The sequence below is a fragment of the Glandiceps talaboti genome, chromosome 20 (assembly GCF_964340395.1).
Source record: "Glandiceps talaboti chromosome 20, keGlaTala1.1, whole genome shotgun sequence".
Taxonomy (NCBI): domain Eukaryota; kingdom Metazoa; phylum Hemichordata; class Enteropneusta; family Spengelidae; genus Glandiceps; species Glandiceps talaboti.
Window position 1 is genome coordinate 17,826,284 of NC_135568.1, and position 21,230 is coordinate 17,847,513.

General features: G+C 33.6%; 1 protein-coding gene across 2 annotated transcripts; it reads right to left on the reverse strand.

The window, feature by feature from the left end:
* Positions 1-5,469: 5,469 nt before the first annotated feature.
* Positions 5,470-21,205, reverse strand: LOC144450771 (guanylate kinase-like). Of its 2 annotated transcripts, none has more exons than XM_078141482.1 (7): positions 21,127-21,205; positions 10,092-10,229; positions 9,647-9,688; positions 9,135-9,231; positions 7,513-7,651; positions 6,885-6,969; positions 5,470-6,057 (listed from the first exon to the last, which is right to left on the reverse strand). In XM_078141482.1, exons 1-7 carry the CDS (start codon positions 21,155-21,157, stop codon positions 5,933-5,935), a joined length of 657 nt encoding a protein of 218 aa, XP_077997608.1. In that variant the 5' UTR covers positions 21,158-21,205; the 3' UTR covers positions 5,470-5,932. The 2 variants fall into 2 exon arrangements, with proteins under 2 accessions (XP_077997608.1, XP_077997609.1); XM_078141483.1 differs by lacking the exon at positions 21,127-21,205 and adding an exon at positions 13,635-13,724.
* Positions 21,206-21,230: the final 25 nt, after the last annotated feature.

Genomic DNA, 21,230 nt, shown 5'->3' on the forward strand with positions numbered 1-21,230 from the left:
TACACAATATACCCAGATAAAGGTGCTACTTACATAGTTACATGACAGAACAAAGATTTATATGAAGTACACTGTGTCGATGGCAAGAATGATGTACATATTAAGTAGTTGATTTGAAGATGTCCTGTGTCTTGGGTGATCAAAAGCTAGTCTGAGTGTATCAAATGGGCACAAGCTGAGTTTCCATGTTTTGGGCATAAGTTTTGCTGCATATTCAATAAAGTACTCACAGTATTGTACTTACTGAAGCATAGTTAACTACCATTTACATTTGACTGAACTCAAACCTGCTAGTAAGATATACCTTAGAAGTGATCTGATGTAATCTCTTATAGGTATACAAAATGTTACAAAACTCATTGCTAATATAGATTGGTTTAACAGTGCCAGAAGACAACTGTAATGTCAAAGAATGTATGCATTGACATTAAAATTATACTAGTATAGTTTAATCAAGGTAAGTATTTTCACTTAAGAAAATTTTCTATAAACTCAGCTTGTGCCACTTTAAGAAATGAGACAAAATACAAGATTGAATGATTCATCATTGAGTACATGCTTGATTACGTCCATGTCTGTTTTACAGAACTTAAAAGGATTTTTTTGGGTTAAATATCAGTTATTTTGATTGAAGTTAAGCCACGGACAAAGTAAACAACATAGCCTCAAAAGTGTACAAGCTATGAAGAATTTATACGTGGAATTTGACTAGTTTTTTATTTCTTGACCCAGTATGTTATTATTCTTATGGTTACCTAGTCTAGAGGCTAACCTTGGCTTCCGATCTCAAAATCTCTTTTCACCCCATCTAGCTTAATGAGAAATCATGAATCAAAAGTTCTTTAAGCAAATGAGTAAACCTCCAACTGTGTAGAGTGATGCAAACAGTGTATAAGTAACATCCTGATCTGACAAATATACCATATTTGGACATTACATAACTGCCCCTATAAACATTAACTTATAACTGGGCAAAATTCTGTGATTGACCAACAAAGACTTGATGATAATGACTGTGTGGGTGGGTGGCTCTTGTTTGAATTTGAAATATCATCTTAGGACCTCATTTAATTAGACGTGAGAAGAGATTTGAAGTCACAGATAGCCTCTAGACACAAATGCTTCACAGGAGTGCAAACAACAATATAGATCTAATTCTAGCACTTTCTCTATGTGCTACACTCATTTATAGCATTCATATCAAGTGTGAAAGTATATGGTTTCAATTGGTGTATTTACAAGCCTAGCATGTGACCTTTCTAATGTGGTCAATTAGCAATGAAACAGTATACTTTTACACTTGATATGGATGATATAAACGATTGTGGTACATACAGATAATGCTTTACTTTGGTGTTATGGGTTGTAATAACCAACAAGAAATAAAAATAGCACAATTGGTTATCAAATTTGTATAGTTGAGTTTTGTTGAGACTGACGCCATTCTCTTTTTCTTCTTTATTCAGTGGTTTCTTCCTTTGTACTTGTACAGTATTACACATACTACATTGCAGCATAATATGTCAACATTTACGTTAGTACAAAACAGTCACAACAATAGACAATGTTACTAAAACTATAAACGTATGATAATGTCTTTGAAATTAAATATTTTCTGTCAAAATTCAACAAAGACAAACTATAGGATATATAAGGATATAAAAACACATATCATAAATGTATAAATGTAAGAACCATACTGAGTACTTAGCAGCCCTGTTCAACCCATATCTCTGTTATGGGGCATATTATTTGACAGAAAACAATAGGAATGAACATATACTTACAATAGGGCAGACTGTGGAGGGTCTATGGTATAAAAAAGGAAAATTAAAATTACCCTTGCCTTCATTTGACTTAGTGTTAAGAAAACTTTTGAAGAAACTCATATAAATGCAATCTTACATGTACTTAAATTGCAAACTTTTGACAGTAATTTCTAACCCTTACTTTTTATATTTTTGTGCATAAAATAGATGTTTGTACTTGAGAGCACCAACTGATCAATGTAAAAAGTCTTAGAAACCACCAAAAATTACACCCTAGTTTGTTGACAATCAATGGAACCTGTGAAGTCTAAAATGATTTTTTGTTTTCAAATGCAAGTTAACAAATATTTCAACATATATAAACCGGTTAAGACATGATTCCAACTATTAAAGTGGTACTTGTTGCAACTGGAATGTGTTTTGGAACTTGTTATTAGATATGGCCAAAAAAAAAAAAAGAATTGTTTCTGGTCAAGACATTTTGTCTGAAGTGGTGTGACAACATGACTTTTTTTTTTAACTTGTCAAACCTGTCACTCTATCTACTATTTTAATTTATGGCAGTTACTGTTCTTTTTATTTAGTACTTTACAGCAAGTGTATATGTGGGGTAGATATCATTTGCTTGTTAATGATTGGCTCTGAAGTTGTCTTCACTGAGGTAGCAATTAATGTAGGGAGGGTTATTTTTTTGTTTTCTCCTGCATCTACAGACTGCATGGGCTGGACAAACATGTAAAAAATAAAGATTGATGCGAGGGAATTTAAGTGATGCATGCTCCGACTAGAAACAATTCATTTTTTTGGCTTATAATGACTTACTCGTAGCTGTACACATATTTATATCTATCCAGTCAAACTGATTTTTGGACCAATACCCTAAAATCATCTTTCCAATGTAATCTTGATTTTAACCTGTTACTGTTACTGTACAACTTGTGGATAAAACTAATTAACATGTACAAAGTCTAATTATTGATAATTTAATAATTTTAAATGAATATGTTGTTGGCTGTCCAATCAACAAAAAAACTAATATTCTAGTTAAACTACTACAGTTTTAATTGCAGTTCCACAATGTAGAATTTGCAGTCATCATTTTGTTACAACTAAAAATATCATCACTGTCATTTTCAGTATTGCTTAAAAATGTCATTATAATCAGATAATTGCCATAACAACCAAAGACTTAGTTGACAAATTAAAAAAAAATCATCAACAATTGGAGTGCTCAAAATACAAATCAACAATTGAAATATCACTGTAGAATATGAACCCTTGACTGCAAAGACATACACAATGTTGAAAAATAAACCCTGAATAATAAAGGACGCATACTGACACAAGACTAGTATTTGATTGGCTCCTCATATTTTGCTTTCAAGATCAACTGTCCAATCAAAGGTGAATAGCATATCTCTTGTGAACATTGTTACTGGATATTTATACATAAATTAGCTTGTATTTCTTTTCATATAATTTCTCCAAAAAACCACCATAATTATCAATATTTCCAGTGATTATTCTACTATTTCTAGAAGTTCCACATTTTTATCTTAATGAAATTGCAACTATTTCTATCAAATGATTTGAATTCATATAATGTCTCATATTATCAATCTACATACCACTTAATAAAACCAATTTATTAATATTACACATTTTCAAATTAAGCAATATTCAGAATTTGTTAATTTTCTACATATCATACAGAATACAACAGATCTGGTAGAGGGGCCCCCTCTATGTACTGGGTGTGATGAATAACGCTGTGTGCAAAGAACTTTCACTACACATGTACCGGTACATGTAGTAGTTACACAGTTGGTATATGTTGGGGAGGTAAGTTGAGGGTAGGACAAAGATATGGTTACATGTATATGATGTGACATAGAGCCCCATCCCCACCACCCCACCCCACCCCAAAAGTCTCATCCTAAGAGAGTAGCCACCGCTTTACACCTATCCCTCTCCTGTTCTATATGCTAATATATATCTCCCTTTTTATAAAAAAAAAGTAAAAGTTTTACACCAACTGAGGTTTTTTTAGACTAAAATTTGCTCATTTCTATTATTTAGTACTATATCTTTAAACATTCTTCAATAGGCCAGTAAAACATAGTAATAATTAATTCTTGTATTATGACCAAGGGTTCTTATTATTACTTACCAGTAATGTTTCACCTGAGTATACTGCAAATAAATAGTTTGACAAAGTCCGTCAACCTGAACAGGTGAACCATTAGCAGTTAGGGGCGAGATCAACTTATACTTGGGCTTCAGATATAAATACTTTACTTGCCATGCATTTACTATATATAGCAACAACTCTTCCATTTCTCAATTTGAAGAAATATTTGTATTTAGGGGTACCAAATATTGATTGAAAGTAAAATCGATTTTGAAGGATGAGAACTAACAATCCCCAAAGTATAAGACTTTTAGTATTTTATCTACATTGAACTATTGATCTCGCCTCTTGCTTATTAATTAATAAGAACCCTTGGTTGTGGTACATGAACTTACAAGTACATGTACTATATTAGTACCAGCCCGATATTCAAATTGCCTTTATTGACAAATCACAGTATGTTTCTAATAAATCTAAGTAGAGACTGCCAAGTTATTAACACAGTATTTGTGGTTTGATTTGATTGCTGCCTGGAGAATGCCGTCCTTCAAAAATCTATCACATGATTACCGACAAATCCCCATACAACCAAATAATATTAGAAGTAGCTTAAGGAATGTTTGACGAATATGTTGATTAACATTATATGAGAACAGTCCACCTGGCATTCTCCTGTGAACTTTATATAGAGTATACAATTTTATGTTCAATCATACATGTAGATCCCGTAAAACACTATTGACTTATGCATTATTTTAGTGCCATTTTCCCATCCAAAATTACTGGATTATAATTTTGAGAAAGTCAATCTAGTAGATAGCTTTGTATAAATTGCACCAACTTTAATACCTAAAGCTAAAAGTAACCATCTTATAAATTATTGTGGTATTTCAGAAAATTTACATATTGTGGAAAGTACAGAAGAAATATAAACCATTATACCAAGTATATAAACCAAAAATATGGAATATATACTCTCAGACTGTTCATTCTACGTCATGACAACACATACCTATGTCATGACAACACATACCTACGTCATGACAACACATACCTACACCACTGTTCCTGCTGTGTTCAAAATATGAGTCAAAACGTTCAAAATTGCAATTATTTCACCCCAATTTTTCTTTGATATTACTGGTGGTGGTATAATTATGTTATTCTCCAATATTTTCTGGATTCAGCCAGAATAAACTCATGATCGTACGATTGTCACTACTCAGGACAAAGGCCCCTTAGGTCACTCGTATTTTCCTTGGCTAAAGGAAGAAAAATATTGGGGAATAACATCAAATTATGAAATATGGGAAAATGGGCACATTTAAAATATGCAAATATTTAACTGTCAAGCCATATCGGTGATGGTTGGAAAGACATGTTACTAAGTATATTTGAAATATGCAAATGTAGTTGTTATTTAGCCAATCAATGATGGTCTTTGAAATATGTAAATGTAGTTGCTAGTTACCCAATCAATGATGGTCTTTAAGACAAGTTGTTACTAAATATATTTAGTACTTGAAATATGCAAAATGTTTTCAACCAATCATATGATTGTCTCAGAGACATGCAAATCACTGAGGTATATTTAGAATATATGCAAACATGGTAATTATTTTTAAACCAATCAGTGAGTCTTCAAGACTTGTGTAAAAATCAGAACATATACAATGTGTAAATCTATTTGATAATTCAGCCAATCAGTGATGGTCTTAGTGATATGTTGCAAAACCAGAGCACCAGAAATATGCAAATCTGTATATTGATATTTAACCAATCATTGATGGTCTTAGAGACATGCAGTCTATATCATTTCTCATCCATTTACAGAAGTTTCGAGTCATCAAAATTTGAAATTTGTAGCATGCAAGATTAATTTAAGACTTCAAAACTTGACTACCGGTATATCCTTGTCAAACACCAAACTGTTTGAAAGAACAGTTGATTTTCTTGTAAAATATATCTCGATGAAAGTTACCAGGTTACGATACATGACAAACGTAGACAGCGGAATAATACTTCACGGACATTAATGTTTTTTGAATTTAGCTTTCTGTAATTCTGTGATGTCTTGGATGAGAAATCCCTTGAGTTCTTCATATGCTATCTCTAAATCATCATTAATGATGGTTACATCGTAAGCTCCTGTTGCACCTGTACAGAGAAAAAATATCAAAAAAGAGACCTGTCAGGTAGGAAAAGCCACTCCAGGAAATAAAGTTATTTTCATAAACTACGGGTTTTGGGAGAGTCATTTTGTGATTTGACATCACCTACATTTACTTCCGATTTCAAAGAAATATTAAAGTTGATCTTATGCCTTTATTATGTAGAGTATCTTTGCTATGGGTCATTGCATCATGAGATATATTCATGGTTGCACAGTGAATATTCTGACTGCTGAGTGCTTATTCCCTTCAGTGTAAAACATCTCTCATGAATATTCATTCCCATTAATAGAATACAGAAAAATATGCCTAATTATTGTTTTGTTTGACGTTTACTGTAGTAAACACTTGGAATCAAATTACACTTATTTGCTGACTCCCAGGAGACAATGGGAGTCCAAGGGCAAGGACCTCCTCTGAACAATGAATTAGAAACAAGTTTCAATTCTGTATTTCTCGGCAATCATGCACAATGTCTGTGATTTCAAATCAGAAAATGACTGTCCAGACCCAAGTGTACAAAATACCTTTATTTTGTGTAGTTATTTTGTATAGTAGCGTTGTCCTTTAAACAGCTGTGATTTCAGTTTAGTCTTGTTTTACCCTCTCTACTTTGCAGGACAGCATGGAAGACAAGCTATTTTTTCTTTATCTTTCTTTAATTACGATGGAAGTACTTTCTATCATTTATATCAAGGTGGCATGTTTTGATGTTACCTTGGGAACATTTTGATACAATGTACACATGTAGTTCTACCAATATCAATCTTTTTTTCAGTTTTTTTCCACAAACAAATAGTTCTCCAAACTCACTATATTCAAGTTCTACAATTGCACTTTGCAGTCTTTTCCGAAGAGATTCTTCAGTTTCTGTTTTACGAGCTTTCAGTCTGTCTTCCTGTAATAACAAAAAAAACAAACATACAAACAAATAAAACATCAAAATCACTTTTATCAACCAAAAACTTGTTTTTTCCTATAACTTTCAATATGTCATAATCAACTTATCAAATTAAGAAGTGCAGCCATTGTCAAGAGAAGTTTTCAGCTATGCTATGATGTCATAGATTAGGGTCAATTTTTCATCCATGAGGCCACTTAAGGCACTATAGAAAAGAGTCACACAATTTGGAGATTGTTTGAGCTAACTAGCTGAGAATGCCACAAACCTTTAGACCACAAGTATTTTCCCATTGAATTGAAACAAAATATTGGCCAGGGGAATAATATAATAATACCTTCTCAAACATAATTTATGAAAAATTGTGAAAACTATTGACGATTTGGAATGTTTTGGTTCATACATGTATTTTGAGCACTGCAGAACCAGTGATGTACACGAAGGTTGTCATGATGTAGAATGACCAGAGTATATAATCCATACTTTCTGTTCAAAGATAATCTCTTGGTTTGGGCATAGTAAAATTCAAATTAAACTTACCAATGCTTTCATATCTGGTGGTTTAATAAATATATAACGAGGTTTTAAGTTAGTTTGTTTGACACTCTTTACTCCTTGCATATCAATATCAAGTATGCAAATCTTCTTTTCTTTCAGAACATCTTCAACTGCTTTTTTACTGAAAAAAATAAAACACGATGATTTAGAAATGGATTTCATGATTATGCCAAATAAAAACAAAAAAACTGTTGCCGATAACTGACCGACCCTAGTTTAAGCCCCTGACCCTAAACATTTTTTATATGCAAAAAGGTAAAATTATGACAATTTACTTCTATCTACTTCTAGATTTTCTTGCAAAGTATTTTTGGATAATCTGTTTAAAATCACACTCCAGAGAGAAACGGTGTCATTTCAGTCTATAACAGCACAGTCTGTATATTGTGTTTGTCTACTTCTGAATCACATAATAGTCTCCATTTTCTTCTTTTACACCTCATCAACTGTAAAGCCAGGCACACACTAGAAGAATTAGCTGAGCAAAATTTCACTCCTGGCAATTTCCTCACACTGATTCCTCTTGTGTGCAGGCAACTTTTAATGAGAATTTGGTCATTTGTGGTCATGAGGCAAATATCTAGCATATTTGATATTTTTGGCCTCACATCAATTTTTCCTCATGTGTGCACATAAACGTGAGCATTCTGCTATGGGTATTTTAGCCAAAAATCGGCATGTTTTTCTTCTAAAATCATGAAAATACCGTAGTTATTGATGTAGAAGTTTACACAGTGTTGTTACAGGTCTGTGCTAGGGGAAGTAATACTAAAGTGTGTTGGGCAGTGTGGGAATTATTTTCTCATTATTATTATATGTACTACAGGGAACTACTATAATTAACTTTGCACTGGAAAACAGCAGAGTTTATTATTCAAAATATGCACAAAGGGTTGCAGGAAATGTCTATCTGGTACTGTTTTGCCAAGAGGTCAACTTGATGAGGAAATGGCTGTCATAGAGGGCACACTTACAACTGCTAACTCACCTTGTACCATACAAGTTCCCTGAATATTCAGCAGTCTTGTCTACTGATAGAGGGCGCACTTACACATGATTTAAATCACCTTGTACCATAAAGATTCCCTGAATATTCAGCGGTCTCTACAAACTCTCCTCTACTGATAGAGGGCGCACTTACACACGATTTAACTCACCTTGTACCATAAAGGTTCCCTGAATATTCAGCAGTCTCTACAAACTCTCCTCTACTGATAGAGGGCGCACTTACAAACGATTTAACTCACCTTGTACCATAAAGGTTCCCTGAATATTCAGCAGTCTCTACAAACTCTCCTCTGCTGATAGAGGGCGCACTTACAACTGCTAACTCACCTTGTACCATAAAGATCCCTGAATATTCAGCAGTCTCTACAAACTCTCCTCTACTGATAGAGGGCGCACTTACACACGATTTAACTCACCTTGTACCATAAAGGTTCCCTGAATATTCAGCAGTCTCTAAAAACTCTCCTCTACTGATAGAGGGCGCACTTACAAACGATTTAACTCACCTTGTACCATAAAGGTTCCCTGAATATTCAGCAGTCTCTAAAAACTCTCCTCTACTGATAGAGGGCGCACTTACACACGATTTAACTCACCTTGTACCATAAAGGTTCCCTGAATATTCAGCAGTCTCTACAAACTCTCCTCTACTGATTGCAGCCTCCATGTCTTCTCTGGTTGTAAAATGATAGTCTATCAAAAGAAGACACGAATATTGATAATTATTTGGACTATCACGGTGACCTTGGATAACTGGACTCACTAACTCACTCATTCACTCACTTAAAAATCAATCAATTAACAGGTAAGTTTCCAGTAAGACATGACGTTCAAGGGTGCTGTACAGTTAGGAGGCTCTGAAAAATGCATACAAATATAACATATACATGGAATACACTATATACAATTCAAACTCAGTATTTTTATGAATACCATGTGTGTACGGTATAAGCTGATAGGTTGAATGTCACAAAATGGCTATATTATGTTAATTAATTCACTTTGCCAGGTTGATGCCTTCTAAAGAGGCTACATCAAACAAAGTAATACATTAAAACAGCGCCAATGACGTTGTAGCACAACTAATACATTTAAATCAAATTCTAACCTTTTCCATTTTCTTCTCCCGGACGTGGTTTCCTTGTAGTATCTGTCAGCAGTAAATCAGTTATTGATTGTTAATGTCAATAATCATACCCACTATAGCAAAAATGTGATTTGATCATTAATAGAAAATCATTCAATTTTTCCCTTAATCAAGACAAAATTGGAAGTGATTATTAGGGTGGGGGGGGGGTATGGATGACATTTTGAGGTTTTCAGTAAATTCACATCTCAAAGAAAGAACAAGGGAGCTAGCAATCAGTCAACAGGTTTACTGAAGGACCTTGACTCAAGGGGGTGGGGGTGAGGGGGCACTCAGTGGTGAGCAGAACTGTACAACTGGTTAAAAATGTAAGCCTTGAAATATTTACAAATACTTTCCCCAACAGACTTTACGTGGGCAATTGTAATTACACATGTTTATATTGATAAATCCAAAGTATACATACGACTGATAGAGAATCCAAAATATTCTTTATATTCTTGCATCAACTTCTTTATAAGTGTACTTTTTCCACTACCAGAGGGACCACTCAACACAACAGGGCGAGGTGCGAATTCTGTCATGGCTATGACGCGAGTGTATACTGTAAACAGAAAGCAGAACAAAGATATAATGTATTTGGGTAACTAGAGAATAAGCCATATTCCATAATGCGAGATCGTATGAGATCACACGTGATGCTCCATAGCAACCATACATGTACATGTATATGATAACGCTATGAAAGTCAAGCGGAATTGTCATAGTGTTAGCAACGACATTGTTCTCATACGTACCTATGGCATTGGCACATGCAGAAGTGATTAAAGATTTCAAGGCAGAGATTACATGCAAAGTGTCTTTTTTGTGTGTTTTCCAAAACCGAAGACACAACCTGAAAAGTGTGAGCGCTGGGTTAGAGCGTGTTCGAGGACTGACAACTTTGGAATTCGAGTCAAACAAGATACATAGTATGTTCTTTCCATTTCACCAATGGATATGGGCCGACGGAAAAACACTAGATCCTACACCAGTCACAGCAAGAAAAATCAAACAAAGTATTTTTGAAGAAAGAAAACAATTGTCTAAACATACTACTATCATGGCAGCCTGTGCGAGTGTTTAACTCTACTGAGGTGGAATGTTTTGACGGTCAATTTGCCAGAAAAGCAAAGTAATCTTTCTTTGTGCTATATCCATTTTTCCATGTCAATGAGAATGGCAATCAGAGTTTTAGCAGTTTACATGTACATTTCGAAATCTTGTAGAGTGTCCGCCAACATTTTAATCGAACTCTACAGATGGAAGGTAAAATCTAGTTTGAAGTAGAAATCCTATTTGTTTTTATTTATTTTTTGGTTTTTTAAATAATTTTTTTGGCCCAAGTGTTAATGAATGTGACACTAACAACAATACTAGCTAATGCTTAAAACATTTATAGACCAATAATCTTATGAAAAGGAAATGTAGATTTCTATTCTTTAAATAGTTCAAATTTTCAACATATCACATTACAGTGTAAGATAGTTCAGGCTTCTGAGTGAGTGGTACAGATGATAGTAGGGCACAATGCTGTACATGTCTTACCAACTACATAATACCACAACTGATCATTTCATAATGGCTTATAATTTCATTAATGTCATTTTCAAGGAATCTCCGGGGAATTTTTTTCAAAACTAAACTCGTACAATATCTCAGATCCTTGGGAAGATTACCTTTTTACTTCAGAATAATGAAGTCCCTGCACATATAACCGCTTGCAATGATTAACTCTACACAGAATTTCTAAACTAACATCTGGGTCTTTAAATCTCCCATACCTATCCACTAAGAACTACATTAAGTTACTCTAATCTTCAATTGCCACCCCAAGTTATGAAATTATTAATACAAAAGTAGTCTTAACATAGTCAAAGTGATCATTAATTTGGTCAAATTTCAATCTTGTAGTTGAGAAACTGTAACAAAAGTCTATTCAGGCATCTATATCACAGTAACGATATAACTCCAGGCATCTACATCACAGTATAAACAATATAACTCCAGGCACCTACCGGTATATCACAGTAACGATATAACTCCAGTTGATGACAATATCTCTAAAGATGTCTACTAATAATACATAGCTATTACAAACTACTTGTGAAACTGTTGTCAATCAAAACAACAGCTAGTCCAGTAGGATAAATTATAATTAATTTGTTATTAACTTCATACCTGGATGGTTGAAAACAATCATAGACATATTATGTAAACTCCATTTCAGTTTTTCTAATTTCCATCCCAAGTTATGGAATTATTCATACAAAAATAGTTTTATCATACATACAAGTATACATACATACATACATACATACATACATACATACATACATACTGTATGATACAGCAGTATATTTTTGTTCATGTTTCCATTTTTTGCTAAAGGATAACAAGTCTACACTCATTACTGTAACATGTAACTCCAGCTGGTCATCACAATTTTGAATGAAATATTTAGACTACAATTTCAAAAGACTGACAGAGATAATATTGTATTCTGTGTACAATTTGGACATTCACTTCAAGATAATTTCTAAGTACTTACATGTGCACAGAAATTACTGCAGCTAAAATCACAGGTACCAAATTCTGATAGTTCAATTTGAAGGGATTTACATACATTTACTGGTGATCCATCAAGATCATACATCTACATGTACACTGACTACAGCAGGTTTTAATTCCAACAATGCCACCAGATACATGATTGTATGTTGTATTAAATTTTAATCCCATGTGTTTCATTTTTAAATTCCTACACAAGCTGTGACAATCTGAGTAAAAACATAAATACAAGTATGTCACATATATACGTAAAATATATGATTGATACATGTAGATATATCTCACATGATATACCTTTAGTTTGATGACATAATGATATATTATGAATTATGGGTTGCTAGGGTGATGGATTACATACAAAATGACTTCAGAATATTGCAAACCTAAATAATTTTGCTTTAAAAAAAAAATTTCATATGCTTCAGCACAGTTGTGTGAACATCGACAAAGAGTTGCTCAAAAACTCTGTTGGAATTTAGACTTTTTTCTTCAAATATTAAATGCTGACAGTCTGACTTAGTCATATAAACGCAGTTTTTTGCTAAGATACATAGGTATGGGAACCTTGGTAACAGTCAGGGGTAAATTTGGTAAAACTGGTATAATTCCCATACATTCTAATATATATTTTAGAGGGGAACCAGGTGGGTAAAATGACTGGAGAACTTAGGTAAGTTTTACCTACTTACCAACCTTAGAAAAAACCAAGAAACATTAATACAGAGTTCTTGAAATGTTGGTTTTTACTTACTATTTCAAAGAGTATTTAGATATCACTTTGAAGAGAGCGAACAAATTAGCAAAGAGGGAAATAAAATACCTCAACATGAGTATGAGTTCTAGATCATAAAGACTTTGATATTTATAGAAATGATTCCTTGGAGTTCATTCGGCCATAATACAAAAAACACAACAGTGGTCAAATTACTTATAAATCCCACAAGTAATGAAAGTGAACTGATGGCAGTGATGTTAAAATTTTATACAAAGAGAAGTCGTCACACACATACACAAATAAAATTACCGTTTGATCAATAACGACATGCAGCTGCATAGAAAATGTACACTTTCCACAAGAAATCACCTACTTATCTATAACTACCCTACATGTACTAGATAGTATACTCCAAGATAGTGGATTTACCTTGAACACTGTCTACATTTTGTGCTTTGAAAAGTGAATTTTGTTATTAAATTGCTGATATTTTTTGGCTTATATTAGACACACTGCGGATAATTATTATTATAACATGTGCGAAGTGCTGGCAATTACTAAAACTAATTGGTGCTAAAAATAATTTGTTTTCATAAAATTTTAAATTACTAATTATGAAATGAAGATGGAACAGCAACAAGAAATCACACATTTTCTAGTATGACTGATGACAAACTAACTCACGTAAATCAGAATAGAATGGACTTCCCGATGGCAGTTAATAGCGGCAACGATTTCCAGTTAGCTACAGGCAACTGTACGTGTATGTTCGTTTCCTGTGCAGACTGTAACTAATAAAGCGGCCAGGATATTGTGTCAATTTCTCATCATGTGACATGTTTGGACTATTTCATTCCATATACAGGGGACATGATCTACTTTATTATGTCATTGTTAGTGTTACCAATTATAATCAAATTATATCACAAACTTATTTGATTGAATGCAAGCATGGTGTGAATTTCCAGCTACATGTACTAAGTTCAACACTATCCTGTTTTGCTCATCTTGTAATGTTTTTGCATACTAACAAATATCTCACTGGTAGAGAGATGATTAATTAATTGAGGATATTCCTGTGGAAGCACTTAAGACTACACTATTTCCAACTGCCATAGTCCATCGTCGCAAACCACAACCGTTTTACGGCACCGTTCTTAACGAGCCGGGCCCTACCGAAGAAAAAATAGCTCTAGTTTGCGAGAATACCATAGTCTGGAATATTATTTTTGTTGACAGACAGCAGACAACAAACAATATATTCATTAAAAATTATTAAAATGCTAATAATTAGACATTGTACATATCAATTTGATGTCAGTTTCAAAAAACATACAGCTGCAGCAAGTACAGCTTCAACAGCCATATTCAAACTGAATATTTAAAAAATGTGTGATGATTAGAGCATCATACATCTTCAATAATGTTAATATGCAAATTAGAGTTAATATGCAAATGCCAACACCCACTACATTTCTAATAAAATAGATATAATTTGGGTTTTTTTAAAAGAAGAAAAAAATATTTTAATTTTACGATTAATTATAGATGTACAGTAGATGTAAATATTGGGTATCTGTACATTTGTATCTATAGGAGAAATTTTAGGACAATGATAGTTACTTTGAATTTTAGGACAGTGATACTAGTCACTTTGGAATAGTAAATTAGATACAAATACAATGTTTGAGTGCACAATAAATGATTTAGTTCTTCTGGTCCATAGTAAATTTATTATAATGTTTGCATACACTTCTTTTTACCATTCCAAACTGACTATATTCAAAGTCTAATCAATTCTTGGAGCCATGGACTATAGTTTTTTTTCCCAAATGCTAGGATCCCTATTATAAAATGGAATGATTCGCAATGGAAGAACCACTGTGCTGGAAGTAAGTGAGAAATAATGAACAAATGAACCTGGGGATTCATCCTGTCAGTATACAGTGAAGATGTTATGTCTATTGTCACAACATCCTAGGGTTTCAAATTAATGAGGTCTTTTAAGAATGATGGACGTATGAACCACACTATGTGTGCTAAGGCTAATGATGGACGTATGAACCACACTATGTGTGCCAATAAGGCTAATGATGGACGTATGAACCACAGTGACACTATGTGTGCCAATGAGGCTAATGATGGACGTATGAACCACACTATGTGTGCCAATAAGGCTAATGATGGAAGTATGAACCACACTATGTGTGCCAATGAGGCTAATGATGGACGTATGAACCACACTCTGTGTGCCAATAAGGCTAATGATGGACGTATGAACCACACTATGTGTGCCAATAAGGCTAATGATGGACGTATGAACCACAATGAATGCTGCTTGGAGGAGTAATTATATACCTTGGTATATATTTATAAACTTGGATCACTTGTAATGTTATACTCCATGTAGGGTTTCAAATCATCTTCTGAGAATGATGGACATACATTTTGTATTAACTACAATGTGAGTCAATGAGGCTAATAATAAATAATCATGCCATACATGTTACATGTTACATGTTTGTTCATTTCTCGAACACATGACTGCAAACACAGTGTGTTTCATAGTTGGTTGATAATTATTTTGTAATTTTAAGGCTAGAATTAATACAGTGGCTCAAACAGCATTTCAATTTTTTAACTTGAGTGATTGATAGATATAAAATCTATTGTGATAGCTCCTTAGTCATTTTACCAGGGTTCTCTGTCAGTGTTTTATTTGTAGGGTAAGTAGTTAATATCTACCTGAGTTTGCCATGTACAAATGCAATTTCTACTAGGGTTCCATACAAAATTATGGTACATGTATATAAATGTATATGCAAATTTTACAAGATTTCCCTCTCTTTATGAGTTCTAAAAACCTCAGCAAAAATGTTGTTACTGAATATGTTTGATTTGCTAATTTGTAACATGATTTCATTTTGTTTTTTAAATTTAATTTTGAAAATGTACATGGATACATACATGTAATACTGGTAAATTGATGTGTGACAGCATATGCCAAGTCTGTGGCCCAATTTAATGCAAACAGCTATACAAATGTTTTAAAAATCTTTGTTATTGTACGTACAATAACAAACATTTTTATACAATTTTTAGCTTTTTGTAATGTACTGAGTAACAAACACAGACTTAGTCAATGTTGTTTCACATTGCTTTTTCAAGAATGAAGCCATGATAAAACTGTTCTATAGATTAAAAATCCAAAATAAATACTCAATCCTCATCCATATAACTTTAATATATGTTTTTATGCATTATGCATTTAACCAGTATACCTTGATTAATCTGTGAACAGCTGTGTGTCTAAGTATTGCAAACGTATAAGTACATGTACATAGCCAGAATGACCATAGACTTTCAATTTAGGTGGCACAATATTTTCTACATGTCACACATTTTTGTTATAAATTACACAAACATTGATCAGATATGTACAATGTGTAATTTATAACAAATATGTGAGACACGTAAAAATAATAAACAGTTTTGTGTTTGAATCTTCCTTGTTTCGTCACAGAAATGTTGATTTAAGTTCATATAGATAAAATTTATCATTTCATATCATCATCTAGTGACACCAAAATTTGGTGTTCCCCTATCTCATGTGGTAACTCACAAGAAATGACAGTTTTTACACTGACTGTGTAATAAGTGATGTACACTGACTGTGTAATAAGTGATGTACACTGACTGTGTAATAAGTGATATACACTGTGTAATAAGTGATATACACTGACTGTGTAATAAGTGATATACACTGACTGTGTATAAGTGATGTACACTGACTGTGTAATAAGTGATGTACACTGACTGTGTAATAAGTGATATACACTGACTGTGTAATAAGTGATGTACACTGACTGTGTAATAAGTGATGTACACTGACTGTGTAATAAGTGATATACACTGACTGTGTAATAAGTGATGTACACTGACTGTCATAAGTGATGTACACACTGACTGTGTAATAAGTGATGTACACTGACTGTGTAATAAGTGATATACACACTGACTGTGTAATAAGTGATGTACACACTGTGTAATAAGTGATGTACACTGACTGTGTAATAAGTGATGTACACTGACTGTGTAATAAGTGATATACACTGTGTAATAAGTGATGTACACTGACTGTGTAATAAGTGATATACACTGTGTAATAAGTGATGTACACACTGACTGTGTATATTATAGTAAGTATCATTTCAAGGTTTGCATCTAGAGCTCGAAATTAATTTTTTTCTGTGGTAGTCTTACTCTTAGTGAGCTACCAATTTTCAGAAAGTGGTAGCCCAAGGATGGTGACAAGTAGTCCTATATACCTGAACTGAAAACAGAGTTCCTCTTGACTATTGGAAGTATGAGTGTTATTAATATATTGTCATGTCCGTAAATCTGCCAATATGGTTCCATCCTTTAAATCATTGCATAACCAGTGGTAGCCTGAGTGGTTACCCTGTAGCCCCATAACAAGAATTGGTAGTCTGTTACTCTGTGGACATGGGACTACTGTTAATTTCAAGCTCTGCAAGGTATCCAGTTTTTCTTTAACAAGCTTTAAGCAGTCATAGTCTTCTACACATCTGTAAACCCAAATTTGACCTAGTATGGTCACCTTTTAAAACAAACAACTCTCTGTTCAAAAGATTGACCTTTTTTAGAACAATCACTCGATTGTCTTAGCTGTTATTTTGTTATGCTAATACATGTAAATTTATTGTTTTCTGAATCATGGGATTATAGTGGTTCAATTAACATTTAGCAATACATATACAAATCAATACTAATCTCCCATTATTTCTTGATTAAGAACCTTGTCAATGCCTACATACAAAATATAGTAACACAGCCATAGACATTGCAGAACAATCAGGGCTCGATATTAACAGTAGTCCCATGACTACCACCAATTCTTAATTGTCATGGGGCTACCATTTATTTGCAGCTGGTAGCCCACTCAGGCTACCACTGATTATGTGATGATAACACATATTTCCAATAGAGGATATCTTTTTTCAGTTCTGGAATATATTTGGGACTACAAGTCAAAATCCTTGGGCTACCAATTTCTGAAATTGGTAGCCTACTAGGACTACCATAGAAATAAGTTAATTTCAAGCCCTGACAATGTCTATGACACAACACATACATTGTATCAAACATGGTTACAATAGGGTATCTATAGTATTAAATGTTCACTGTGTCTGTGCTAACCAGACATTAAAATTTTATCAGAGATAAACGAACGAAAAAAAAAAAGACTTTGGAAATATCTCAGAATTAAAGTTTCTAGTGTGCTGGGCAAAAACTGGACTTCAATATTTTTCAAAAAACCTAAGCGTCAGCTACATGTACTGGTATACATGTACTGGGCACATTCCAGACAATTAAAATGGGTCATGAAATTACATGTAAGTCAATAGCAAACTGGGCACATCCCAGACAGAAAAAAATACTTGTAAATTATTTAAGTCAATAGTAAACTGGGCAATTACCACAGTGAAAATTGTGACCAGACACAAACTGGACAAAAAATTTGGTAAGATAAGGGATGGTATTGGGCTGTACATTGAAGTTCTTGCAGTCAACCATTCTAGGATCAAATTTGTTAAACTTGTACTCTTTCAGATTTATCATAAACTAGAATATCAGAAAGGATTACCCATGCCATACATTATATTACAGACAAAGTAAATTGTATGACTTCAAACTGAAAATTCTGGATTTATTTCCTGGTTGTCCTACTGTATGTCAGGATAACACACATCTACTAAAGTTCTGCAATACTTGAAATGAGTCAAAACATTCAAAATCACCATTGTTTTTTCCTAGTCAACAAAGTAAAACCACTAGACTCTCTCACAGTCCTCGGAGCATCACATCGCTTGTACTGTAGGCCCTCATCAACTACATAAAGGGCTAATCATTTGTTGATGTGTTATTGCAATGCTCGGGGCATGATTAGCCCTATGTAGTCAATGAGTGCCCTCAGTACAATTATATTCTAGTACAATTATGCGGTAGATATTGGTACATACAAAACACCTAATAGCGATACTCCCAAGGACTGGTGAGAGAGTCCATAGGGTCACTGGCCTGAATTGACAATGTCATTTCAGCAGCCTGTGATAGTATGAAACCATTAGTCTCTGGGTGTACCCATTATTTCAACATTTTCAAAACTAGGCTTGCATAGGTATGATCGTGATGGTCTAATTCCTATATGATGCATTATGATTCCTACCATCATCTCCACTCATGTATAGGGAATGTCCTTATTCTAGCACATAAATATGTGCTACCCCCGATGGCTGAAGGGTAAATGACTCATGTCAGTAGTATAAGTAACCCATCACAAATTTACAAACAGTTGTTAGTTCTTTTAGACAATAGCTCATTAACCAAACTAACTCCGGTTCTCCAATTGACACTAAATTAAGTCATTTGGGGACATGATATGTGAATGCAGTTGGAGGTAGTACAGATTTCTGTGCTAGAATAACGACTTTCCCTATGCGTGAGTGGAGATGATCGTAGTAATTGTAATGCGTCGTATGTTGGAACGAGACTAGTACGATCATTGATAGTACCGGTATTTTTCAATATTTTTCTACATTCAGCCTGAAAATACACAAGACGTGATGTTTTTGTCAACAAGCATCTTTTACTCACTGAAAAGATCTCTCAGATTGTTCTTAATTTTTCTCCAGAAAAAATATTAATTTGAAGGGGAATATATAATGATATATTAATTGTCACTATTTCTAGGAAGTTTTATTATGGGGGCCAAGTTGGTAAAATTAACCCAAATTTCCTTGTTTACCAACGTTTCAACGTTTTTTATTATTGTACACTATATGCAAATCAATAGGTGCAAACTTTACCAGGGTTACCAAAGTTTTCAAATCTTATTTAAAAAATGTAAACTTATTTCAATAAACTTATTTAGACTGTACATATTTTGTTTTACCAATAATGTTTAAATAAAAAAACTGTTTATTGGTACATGATTGATGTACATTACAGTGGCCATACGGATGAGGATTTGATATTTATTTTGGATTTTTAATTCAGAAAATAATTTTATCATGACTTCCTACTTGAAAAACCAAATGTGAAACAAGATATGCCAAGTCCTAGTGTACACCTCAGTAAATTGAAAAATATTAATAAATGTGTAAAGCGATTGTTATTGTACGTACAATAACCAACATTTTACACATGTTTTAGCATTTTGCAATGTATTGAGTTACAAACACAGACTTGGTCAATGTTGTTTCACATTGATTTTTCAAGTAGGAAGTCATGATAAACTGATTTTATCAATTAAAAATCCCAAATCAATATCAAATCCTCATCTATTTGGCCATTTTAAAAAATCAATGTAGTGTGTCACTTCCTTGTATTTTTTAAGGATTATATGTATAGTAAAGTTCCTATTTACTCTCAATCCAATTTAGATTCTAGTCCTTATCAGATGTTTTGGTTGTATGTTTGTACCCACTATAATATGTTTACTTTATAGTCAAACGTTTGTTTGATTTCCCCTTAAGTTATACAGTGATTGTAACAATTTACATAATTAAATTATGATAAGATATATTCTTATATACAGGCGGTATTCTGTTATTTCATTATAAACATGGACGTCTAAGTGGCAGACTAAGTCGACGTTTGTTTTGTAACTCAACGCACGATACATGCAAATGACTTATTTCAAGAAACTAATGTCGTCTGCGTTAAAACAGTGTCGTCGCTCAAATTTGACCCTTGTCGGTGCTCGCCTTGCGATGTCAGGCAGCGATCGTGAGAAATTGACAGATATTATGCAATAATCATGTCGTTATGTGCGGTAGAGTGGTCAAGAAAATGTCATCTGTGTAAAACACAATACTTGGTCAAGCTGAGAACAAGAACGACTATATTTAATGACAATATGTACGTATTCCATTTATAGTGCAACCATGATAGCTTGTAGTACTGTCCTTGCCGTTTCGAACTTCTGCCACGACGGCGATGGTTCCCTAGCTAGCCTAGCACACACGTGGTTCGTCTAAACAAAATAACCGGGTTGAAATTTACTTACTTACGAGCCAGGGGTTTACAGTCGGGGAATCCAACAATGGAAAGCGGCAGACGAAGACGTATTTACTCACAGAACAATACTCACCCTTTGTAGCAAAGGTCCTAAGACGAAACATAAAACATCAGTTGAGTTGCCTTGGGAAATGTCATGGACACAGCTTGGACTCCCCATGACGTCATGCTGAGTCT